Source organism: Miscanthus floridulus, chromosome 8 (genome assembly GCF_019320115.1).
Source record: "Miscanthus floridulus cultivar M001 chromosome 8, ASM1932011v1, whole genome shotgun sequence".
Taxonomy (NCBI): domain Eukaryota; kingdom Viridiplantae; phylum Streptophyta; class Magnoliopsida; order Poales; family Poaceae; genus Miscanthus; species Miscanthus floridulus.
The window spans coordinates 2,108,832-2,119,927 of record NC_089587.1 but is presented as its reverse complement, the minus strand read 5'-3'; the positions used below and the strand labels follow the sequence as shown (position 1 = coordinate 2,119,927).

At 44.8% G+C, this 11,096-nt stretch overlaps 2 protein-coding genes across 3 annotated transcripts; one reads left to right on the top strand and one right to left on the bottom strand.

Annotated features, from left to right (window-relative positions):
- Nucleotides 1-484: 484 nt before the first annotated feature.
- Nucleotides 485-1,867, bottom strand: LOC136477615 (uncharacterized). The gene is made up of 3 exons (XM_066475827.1): nt 1,714-1,867; nt 984-1,524; nt 485-890 (listed from the first exon to the last, which is right to left on the bottom strand). The coding sequence occupies exons 1-3, from the start codon at nt 1,865-1,867 to the stop codon at nt 485-487; spliced, it is 1,101 nt and encodes a 366-aa protein (XP_066331924.1).
- A 1,052-nt stretch (nt 1,868-2,919) lies between these two features.
- On the top strand, nt 2,920-10,668 carry LOC136470868 (kinesin-like protein KIN-6). 2 transcript variants are annotated; one of them, XM_066468598.1, is made up of 22 exons: nt 2,920-3,439; nt 3,986-4,191; nt 4,291-4,411; nt 4,736-4,830; nt 5,060-5,174; nt 5,257-5,322; nt 5,472-5,534; nt 5,633-5,683; nt 6,009-6,091; nt 6,533-6,647; nt 6,913-6,967; nt 7,095-7,216; nt 7,390-7,653; nt 8,120-8,183; nt 8,272-8,342; nt 8,761-8,878; nt 9,097-9,246; nt 9,331-9,419; nt 9,603-9,755; nt 9,871-9,953; nt 10,042-10,114; nt 10,220-10,668. In XM_066468598.1, exons 1-22 carry the CDS (start codon nt 3,005-3,007, stop codon nt 10,328-10,330), a joined length of 2,703 nt encoding a protein of 900 aa, XP_066324695.1. In that variant the 5' UTR covers nt 2,920-3,004; the 3' UTR covers nt 10,331-10,668. The 2 variants fall into 2 exon arrangements, with proteins under 2 accessions (XP_066324695.1, XP_066324694.1); XM_066468597.1 differs by having other exon boundaries at nt 9,328-9,419.
- Nucleotides 10,669-11,096: the final 428 nt, after the last annotated feature.

Sequence of the window (11,096 nt, the reverse complement as noted above, 5' to 3'; positions counted from 1 at the left end):
ACTTAGCGCACGTCGGAGCTCCCGTCACTCTCGGCCCTTTGGTTCGGAGTCCGACTGGACCTCTGATATCCCCATCTTACTCTCTCTCGTTTGTAACCCCACAGCAAACTTCGAACACCTGGGCTCAGGAATAAAGTCACCGACCGACTCAAACTAGACGTAGGGCACGTTGTCTGAACCAGTATAAACCATATGTCATTGAGTGCTAGTCCATATCCGATCACAACGTACGGCAAAACTATAAATATTTACGTATTGGTCACTTTTTGCACTTAATTACCCTTACGGTGATGATCCAGTATATATTAATTAGTACTGCTAAGTAATACATAGGCTACTGCTCGGCCAGTATGATCCTTGATTCCACCAGGTGAAGGTGAGGGTGAAGGTGAAGGCGAAGGTGCAGGTGCAGGTGCAGACGTGCATCAGTGCAGGCTCAGCTAGATCGAGCTAGTCCTTCTTCCTCCTAGTCGCAACTCGCAAGTCAGTCAGCGGGAGGAGGCGCACAGCTGCCGCAGGGAGTGAAGTCGCACGGCAGCCTTGTCCGTCCGGCTGGTCCTCCACCGCCGGCATTGGCCCTGCGGAAGCGCGCGCCCTCCAGGAGCACCCTCTGGCCGGAGCTGAGGAGCGCGCCGTTCATGTGGTCCATGACGCCGGCCGTGGTCGGGTACAGGAAGGGACCCCCGGGGGCGTTGTAGTAGGCGTTGAGCAGCGCCGCCGTGGCCTCCCGGAGCAGCGTCCGGTACATGTCGCCGCGGCCCTCCAGCGCCTCCCCGAGCGTCAGCTCCGACCCGTACCGCTGCGCCGCCAGGGGCCCGAACGCCATGGCCACCGTCGTGTTCGGGGTCAGCACCTTCCAGTGGCAGCGGTGGTCCGGCGACGCCCACATGCTGTGCCAAGTGCCATGCCATGCATGCAACGGTTCGATCGGTGGTGCTCGATGAGGAATTAAGGAAAAGAAAACAAATTAAACAACGCATTACTCGTAGGTGCAGGCGGAGCCCTGCGATGGTGCCGTTGGAGGAGGCGGCGGCGGCCGCCGCACCTGTGGCTGTGGCTCTGGCTGTGGCTGGTGTGGGGGCTGCTCCTGCGGCAAATTCGTTGGCGGTTTTCGCCAGACGGGCGGCAGAAGCCTTGGCCTGCGGCGCCAGAAGGGCGGGAGCGGAGAAGAGGAAGCCGGCGCCGGCGCCTGGGCGACTGGTGGCCTGCCGCCGCGTCTTGACCTTTCGTGTCCCGGGCAGAAGTCCATGGCCTCCTCGGGCTGTGAGAGCAGCGGCGGCACGGTGTAGAGCGCGAGGCCCAGCATGCGGAAGGCGAGTGTGAGCTCGCGCGGCGCTCCCCCGCCTCCGGCGGACGTCGCGGCGCCCCCGCAGTGTCCCGTCCCCTGGACGACGCGCGCCGTGCAGCGGTTCATGTCCGGGGATCCCTCCATGCGGACGGAGAAGCCGCCGAACCAGTTGGTGTTGCTCTCCCGCACCGTCAGCGGGGTGTCGCCGCCACCGCACTGGATGGCCACGCGCGCGCCTGCCGGCCAGGACGGATCGCAAGAAATGCAGTTAAACGGATTGCAAGCAATGGCAAGAGCAAGAGCAAGAGCGTGCACTGCTTCAGTGCACGTCGAGTTCGTGATGGATCGGATGGGATGGGTTAGGTGGGCAGGAGCAAGAACATGTGCAGGAATGGCATGGACGATGATGCCCAAGTACACAGTACCGTAGAGCGGGTAGTCGAAGAGTCCCCTGGCGCCGTCCTTGCACTGGTCGCAGAACACCATGCCGGCCACCACCGTGCTGGCCGCCGGCACCGTCGCCTCCGCCACCGCGGCGAATCCCAACACCACCAGCAGACTGGTGCTGATGACCATCATCTGATTCTGATGCGGCTCCTTCATCGATGGTACGTACGGTTGATCTGATGTGGTGCTTGGTGTGCTAGCAAGCAAAAGCTGAGGTGTATATATATTATTATATTACAACTAGCTGCTAGTACGTAGTAACACACACGGACCAGCTCCTGCTGGTGCTGGCTTTGTGTGACGCGGGCGATTCGGCAAGCACGCGTCCACATATGGGATGTTGGTACTGCACTTCTTTTCCCTTGGTTATTTAACAAGGGAAATGGGCTTTGCATGCTGCATTTTCTAACTCTGTCTTGTGTTGTACTAGCTCTAGGTTTTTTTATTTAATTTGTAACTAATTAATACCGCTATTGTATCCATCTTGCTTAATTAATTGGTTCAAACAAGTATATATGTAAGCCGATAGCTTCGGCCTTCATGCCAAGGGAACTGGACTGGTGGCTACGGAATGAAGGTGCCAAGGTGTCGATGCCAAATATATGTATGTATAAAACAAATAGCGATGGCACAGATCATTCGTCACCACAGAATCATGCTTGGAGCACTGCTGCCGGGTTCTGGGTGTTACGCATATGCATCAATAGTCCTAGACCAACCACAACGTACGTCCCAAGGGGAAGCTGGGTTGGGGGGTTTAATTCATCATTATACATTCAAGCAAGGGTCAACAACTCTGTGTTGATCCTAATGGCTGAAGCTACAGCTAGCTCTAGCCCTGGTGGCTTCTTTGCTTAACCTCCACAGCCCAAGACAACTAACTATTGGGCCGGGCTCATCTCGGAGACGCCACCGAGCACTGACTGGTCGCCGATTAGACTTTGTGTAAAAAACAAAAACTTCCAAACCGCGGCGCATCGGTGCTGCAGCCTGCCCAAAAAGATCTTTAGACCCAGCCCAACCACCCTTCTCCACAGCCCAACTCGCAAACTCCCGGTCCGAAAAGTGAGACGTGAATTCATTTCTTTTCTTTTCTTTTCCTTGCTTGCAGCGGCGGCATTCGGAATTTGAAGTTCCCTTCTCCTCCTTCGGAGCCGGCCAGCCGTGGAAGGGAAGGGGAACCGCCGCCCGCGAGGCCGCGACGCTTGATCGATCCCATTCACCCGCGGAGATTCCCGCCCGTGTGCCCGTGTGTGGAGTTGAGTTGTGATGGAGGCCACCTCCCCGCCTCATCCTCCCACCACCGTCCGCCGGAACCCACCCCGCCGCGCGAGGCCTCCCCCGACCCCGACCCCGCTCACCGGCGCCAAACCCAAACCCTCCTCCCTCTCCCGCCTGCTCGAGGATGAAGCAGCGTCCGCCGCCTCCGTTCACCGCCCGCCGCAGGAGGACCGCCTCAAGGTCTTCCTCCGCATCCGCCCACTCCCGGACCACCGCGACCGAAGCCGCCCAGTGCTCGCTGCCAAGGAGCCGCGCCGGAAGCCCAGGCAGGGCGGGCCCGGGCCCGGGGAGGTCTGCCTCGCGCCCACCGGACCCAACTCCGTCGCACTAACTGTCCCACGGTCGAAGCTCGTCGACGCCAAGCGAGGTCGGACCGAGGTCTTCGATGGCTTCTCCGCCGTTTTTCCGTCCAACTCCACCCAGGTTCTCTTTCTTATATCACCTTGCAAATTAAACCCCAGCCTTTGAAGTATTATTGTCTGAAGAGCTTTATTAATTTCTGTAGAATCTTGTCCAAAACTGATTTTCGCTTTGCACGGTTTTGACCACAGTTTCTTTACTATGTCATGAAACTCAGGATTATTTAGCCAACTCAACTCAAACCTGAACTGTTTACAGATTTAACAGGTCCAGCAGAAATTATGAGAGGAAGCCTTTTAACAATAGCATATGGGAAGATATCCTCCCACTCTTTAGAAACTAAAATTCTATCCAGTTTTTCCAATATTGACATTCCTGATTATTGTACCATGTGTATAGACCACCAGTCATCATCACCTCCCTTAACTCGTGGAAGTGAATAAGGGTGTTAAACAACCCAGAGTATCTATGTACCCTGTTGTTCTTATTCCTTTCTTTGGCATATCTAATTATATTGAAGTCTCCTCCAATCAAGATAGGTAGTATGTACTGTACCTACTAGCGATTTAGCTTGATGATTAAAGGTCAGGTCCACTTTCCTCCTCACAGCATGATATCTTCGCGCAAGTCATGAACCCTCTGGTGGATGACTTCCTGGGCGGAAAGAGCGGCCTTCTGGTTGCAATGGGCCCCACAGGCTCTGGAAAGACGCACACCATCTTTGGTAACCCAAGGAATCCTGGTATACTACCCCTCACGCTGAGGAGAATCTTCGACGCACAAGGCGAAAACAAGGTTGCCAGGAAACCAGCAAGGTAAAACATGTTGTTTCACATCCAGTCCCTAGTTACATTTGCAAGCTATGGTATGGACGGAACCATATCTTGATGTTTCTTTTTCTATGACAATAACAGGTCATTTTTCCTATCAATGTTTGAGATACTTTCTGAGGGAAAAGGGGAACGCATTCTTGACTTACTGTCTGATGCTGTGGAGTGTGTTCTTCAGCAGTCAGTGATTAAAGGTCTTCAAGAGGTAGTCCTCAACCAAACACCTTGAACACTCTTGATAGGACTGAATATCCTTTGACTCTGTGATTTCAGTTTGAATTGCATTTCTTGTTGTCACCTCTTGAGAATTCCAATCGGATAGTTACAATTAACATGGGTGGGAAGGTGCTGTGCAAGTCTTGTGAGGAATTTGCATTTCTTGCTGTTATTTGGAATCATGATTTCTGATCACATGAATGTCCTGGAAGTTGGAACAGTACATGCCATTTGAATTGCATCGTGGAAGAGACTGATATGCCTGATATATCTGTAGCAGACAATAAGTTGTTAGCTTTAATTTGTTCTGCAGGTTGCCCTTTCAAATCCTGCAGATGTGGAGAGCTTGGTTTCACGTGGTATGCTAAAGCGCAGCACGGCTGCAACAAATGCTAACAGCAACTCAAGGCATGCTCTTGCTCTCCTTACAAATATGTTCGCTTGTTCTTTCGTAATGGATGTTTTTGTTCAGAATACACTTGTGTACCTTGGAATTTTTTTTCTTAATAATCATAACAGACATAGTGGTTCACTAGTGAGCACCACTATTTGCTTGCTTCTATTCTAGGTCTTTCAAATAACTTTTAAATCATGTTTATAAATATGATGTTAAAGAGAACTTCATTTTGTATTGCAGTCGATCTCAGTGCATCATCACGATACGCGCAGACAGTGAACATCCACTTAGTAGTGCTGTTCTGACCATAGCAGACCTTGCTGGCGCAGAGCGGGAAAGGAGAACCGGAAATCAAGTCTGTTTCTCCATCAGCGTTACTTTGTAATATGATAAAACAAAGATTTGTTTCTAAAAAATGATTAACCGTTTGTTTGCAGGGTTCAAGGCTGTTAGAAAGTAACTTCATCAACAACACATCCATGGTTTTCAGTCTCTGTTTGAGGGTACTGCCAAATGGCTTTTCTCCTGAATCTTTTTTTTCACTGCAGTCTACTTGCAAAGCACTATCATTCACTCATTTGCATCTTTGAATTAATGAAGATGTGCTAGCCTGTTCACTAATTCTTTTCTTTTTTTGTATTGGTAATTGCAGTCTCTGTTAGAACATCAGAAAAACCAGAAGAAGCCCTTGGAAAAGCATTTCAAGAATTCCATGGTGATATTTCTTAATTCTCTTAAAGCAGTAGTATATAAGACTATTTTATAATTGAAATTTCAATGTTAGCTTCTAAATCTTTTTGCCATTTTTGATAGTTGACAAGGTACTTAAGAGACTACCTAGAAGGAAGGAAGAAAATGACTCTGGTATGATACTTGGACCTGAAATTATCACTTGTAACATTGAAAGTATATATTAGTAAATTTGTCATGATCAACACTTTCCAATGACTATATTTTCAATAAATATAAACAAAAAAAAATGCTTGGAAAAAGTAAGTGAAAAAAAATTGGAGACCTTGCAATATCCAAAACTCAAGTAAAAAAGAAGGGTGGTGGTAGGTTTTTAGTGCTACATATTTTTGCGCAAGAGGTTTTTAGTGCTACATAACACTGGTGTTAACCCTTCAGTGTACATGTTGATTCTTGTGTGCTTTTATCTTTACTTTAATTATCTGCCCTTATTTTTCAGATCTTGAATGTGAAGCCAGGGGATGATGATTATTTGTATACATCATTTTTGCTTAGACAAGCATCTCCTTACATGAAAATAAAGTACTATTACTCTCCTTACTACACTGATTCATTTTCTTTTCTTTTGCTATAATTGAGAAGAATAAAACATAACTAGTGGGAAAGGTGGTATTAGGTTGCTTATTGGTGCCAATCATATCATTATTTATAAGGTTGATAATTGTAACTGTATTAATAGAATCTTGCTAATCTTGTATTGTAAGATCATAGTTTGTGGCTTCAATTAGAAGAAATGCGGCGAGGAAAGTGGCAACATTGATCACTTAATCAAATCAACTAGCTTTTCTAGAAACTTGTTTTTGTCTTCAAAGACAAAAGGATAGATGTCCCATTTAGGGTATTTATTTTTTTGTAAATCATTTGGTTACCATGTGATATTCATTACTTGGCAATCTTATAGCCAAGATCTCTAATTTACCCTTTCTAATTTCTCATTCATTTTGCTTCCTGTTATCTTGTCAGGTACACTAGCCTTGAGGACTCTTCTGACTTGGCTTCCCAAAAGAGAATCAATGTTTCCTTGATTTGCCAAGAGAACAAGAAAAAAAGGAAGGTTCAGAAGCCTGAAGTCCTTGTGGTACAAATTGCTGTTTACCTTCAATATTTGAGTGTGTTTAGATTTAAGACTGTATAGATAGCTTCCATGCACTGCAGCATGTTGACCCAAAGTTTCAATTCACATACATACCATATGTATTTTTACTGAATGGTTATGTCTTTGCTGTCTTAAGCAAAGATATAACCATCTGATCATAAGCACTGCTCTTGTTTTAAAAACTATAGGACTAGGGAAGGTATTATTTCTTAGTGGGACTGTGTTGTCATATATTTTACGTTTGCAGGTTGAAGGAAAGGAAAATGTTGATACAGATGATATTTCTAAAGTTTCTGAAAAAGGTTCTGTTTACTAGCACTTATGATGTATTTCAATGTCACATGCTTTATTTTTGGTACAAGTTATCTGTGGTACTGGTGAACCTTTTATTTACTTTCAATATTGCAATAATATTTGAAATGGGTACAGATGGCACACAGCATGTGTCTCTCAACTCAGAGATGCCAAGAGTATCCAGAAGCGAAGCAATAATGACAAACTTTGCCAGGGCTTTATTGACTGTATTAAGACAGTATAAGCAGAAACTTTTGGTAATTTTCTGATGCATGTTTTTTCTTCTGAGCATGATATGTGGAACATCTGTTCAATATAAGAGGTTTTCTGGGTGGTTAATACAGAACTCGAATGTTCTTGCAATGTTATTACCATTAAAGGGTAACAATATTTTCATCGTACTTGTTTTCACTGTATGCTGTCATAATAGGAGTCCGAGAATGCTGCTGAAAGCATGAAAGAATTGTTTAGAGATAAAGATATCCAAATTAGAGATAAAGATATCCAAATTATGGAGTTGAAAAAGGAGCTGGAGGCTGTAAAGTATTGTTCATGCAAGAGCTCTCCAATAACTGAAGATGACTCTGTTAACCATGATGATTCTGCATCATCTGGTCAAGCTGCTCAGAGTTTGGTTTCTGTATCAAATCAACCTGACCTGGGATCTTATGATGCTTCAGAAGATAATTTGCATGTAAGCAAAAGAAACTTTAATACACAAATCTTGATTCATCTGTTATTTTGGAACTTTAATGGCCTTCATTTATCTCCTTGGTTATTCGGGAAAACAAGGATGGTTGGTACCAGGATATGCTAAAAATTCATACGAAAGGCCACACCCTTGGCTGCAGCCAAGGGAACTTATTTTTAAAAGTATAGTTATTATTCTTTTGGAATCAGCTCATATTCCTATTTTTCCTTTTTTTGTAGTATCTTCTTTTCTCTATCTAGCATCTATTGCTTGTGTCCAAGTCAGAAGCAGTTCCTTTGCTATGCTGGCATCTCATTGTTTTCTAAAATGCAGTCAGCTGTACATTTTTAAGCTATACCATTGTCAGAAGAGTATTCAGATACATTAGGGCTTCCTTGATATGATCTTGTAAATTACAAGATAAACCAATAATTACGTCCCCCCCCCCCCCCCCCCCCCCTCCTTACAGGTAGAAGCACAAGAATTGGCATGCTGTGGTCCTCAAAATTCTTCAGCTCCTTGTATCCTGAAAGGTTAAGTCTGTTCACTGTAAATGTGCCAGAAGCAACATTTTAAAATGGTTGTTTCTAGTCCTGAATTAATTTTCTCTTTGTGTGACAGAGGAATCTGACAGTTGTGATGCTTCGTCTGTTTCTTTGATAGATGAACAAGTGTGCTCCAGAGATTTTAAGGTTGATGCTTACCTTGTGTATTTGACTGTTTTCTGCACCCACTTGAGCAAAGTGTTATCAATTTCACGTATCTACTTGTAGTGATGCAACCTAATATTGTAAAATGATGCTTCAGTTTGTACTGATATGCATTACAATCCTTTTTTAGCCAGAGAAGTCATGCCATCTTAATGTTTTTTGTTCAAAGTTTGACATAGAAAAAAGAGGTACCAAGGTTGCTCCTCTTTCTAAATGCATATTTAGTGTTTTTTTACCAGTAACAGCCTACCCAGCGTGCTTGGATAGTAGGCTTTATTGCTATTGTTTTGCTATTAGCACTTGTGGGTTGTGGCAAGAATTTTCATTAGAGTTCACTAGACCAAATATACATTGGAAATAATAGTAACATATTATCTTTACCTTTTTCCTGTTCTTTTAGGTAGAGTTACAAGTGCTTCGTAAGGAATTGGATAGATCTGAAAGTTTTACTGTGCCAATACCTGCACACACTGGTGGTGCAATGCCTGCATCTAGCTATTCAGATCAAAGCTTGACAGGTATCTCATATTTCTATACTTTCATTCTTTTTTTTCTAAATAATTTTACATGGTAATCTGCAGGAAGTTAGGAGTAGGAGTTATATTTCTTGTTCTGTAGAGACTGGACTCCCTCTTAAAAGATGATTAAATCTTTCATAAGGAAAACCTGTTTGCTTGAGTTTTCATGAATTTTACTAGGCAAAAGATCATCAGGGGTATACTTTAATTTTCTGCAGAAGATGATGCACTTCTGTGCCTGAACACTGAAAAAACCAGGCTATCTCCACAGTGTACTACTAGTAGCAAGACAGCTACCATAGGGCAAAGTGAAGAAGAAACGGAAGAGTTGAGCAAGGATAAGGATATTCAACATATTAATATAAGAGGTGAAGAGCTTTTTAATCTTTTATTGAATGATTTCTTTCTCTGATGCAATTTTGTGATGATTTTATTGGATCTTTGAATAGAAGAGAAGCATCCTGAATCTCGGAGCTCTTCACAGCAAGTGATCTTTGACACAGAAGGTACCAGCTCCAGTGAGTCATCCTTGCTTGGAACGGTAAGGAATGAATTTATTTATTCCATTATTCTCAGCCACTGCCCAAATTAGCTTGAGGGTAGTTTACAACAATGTTCCTGTATTGTTCTCAGGTTGAGTTTTCCATCTTATTTCTGTAGCCAAGTCAGCTGTATCATGAATGTCGTTGTTAGGAAACTTGACAAACCGGTTATACTTGTTTAGGTTGCTTCTGAAACGAAGCTTGAGGAACTGAACCAGAAATCTGAAAGATGTGAATCCGCTGTAGAAAAGGCTACCGTGGAACTGGAGCATGGTATAGACTGTGGTCAAGCTCCAGACCAAAAGTGTGATCATGCCCCAGCGAAAGCTGCAAAGGTTTGAAGTACTTTGTTTGCCTTGAATATATCACTGGAATTATACACAGCTTAGAAGTTGTGCTGGGAATATATTTTCTTATACAGCTGTGTTGCTTGCGATTGTGCCCCCCTAGGCTCCAAGCAAGTGCAGGGAGGCAGATGAAACTGCAGATACAAATAAGGAAGCTTTTGGGTCTAGGCCTGGCAGTACCAGGAGGTGAATGCACGATTATGTTGTGTGTACAAGTAGAAACATATATAGTGATCGTGCAACAACTAATTGGTCTCGGGGTTTGGTTGAGCAGGAGGTTACAGCCAGCTGCCGCTATGTTGCTCAGGGAATTCACTGGCGCTGACATTGATGCGGATAACAAAATGGTACGTATGTATGCATGTATACTGAAAATGGCAGCAGAAGTTTTGGAATGCACATATAGGTCGAGTTTGCTTGTTGACTTGGGCCGCGGTTGGTGGTGATTACAGGAACAAAGATGCAGGTCATCATCCAGATCCAGGGTGCCAACCGGGAGATCAGATGCACTTGTGCAACTTCTGATGAAAGGCCGTCTAGGCGGTCCAGTCCGTAGAGCATAGTGTAGTTTCATGATGTGGTGAAGCTAAAGCTAACTATAGAGGAGGCACCGCATGACACGGCACATTATTTTGCAGCAGTTCGTTGACAGATATAAAAAACATGTGTTGTGTTTAGGCCGGTCCAGTATCTGTGTCTCCCTCGCCTGCTTGTAGTACGTAGTAACCAGCAGCATGGGTTTGATGTGAGTATGTGAGCATGGTGGTTTGTAGAAAGGTGTTTGCTGCACTTGCACTTGATCTATGTGTATAATACTCCTGTTGTAGTCTTCTTGTGGATGTGATCGCAGTTGCATATGCTGCTGCTTCGTTGAGAAATGAAAGTAGTAATTATTATTGTCATGGACCTGGGAAAAAAACACCAAGCTGGGGATGCTGGAGAGATTTAGAGCAGAGCGAATGGGCGGCGCAGGAGTTACCGACCATGATTTAGGGTACGTTTGGATCCATTAGCATGGGGCTGTTTAGATCCACCTGTTAATAGATGGTTGGATAGTGAGTTGAAGGTGCATATGAACTATTAGTACTTATTAGCAACTCTAAACCTGCAAAGGAACTATGTGTGTGCGTCAGAACTCAGTACTGTCTCTTTTTTTCCCCCTTCCGAGAGCGTGTCCTCGTGAGATCGGCTTGTCTCGAGCAATTGTTTAGGCAATCTTCTTGAGCATTGAACATAGTAGATGCTAAAATGTCAGGAATTGTGCTTGTCTTCTTAAACCATACAACCCATCATTCAAAAGAGCAGTGAACTACTAGTCTACTGGTATGT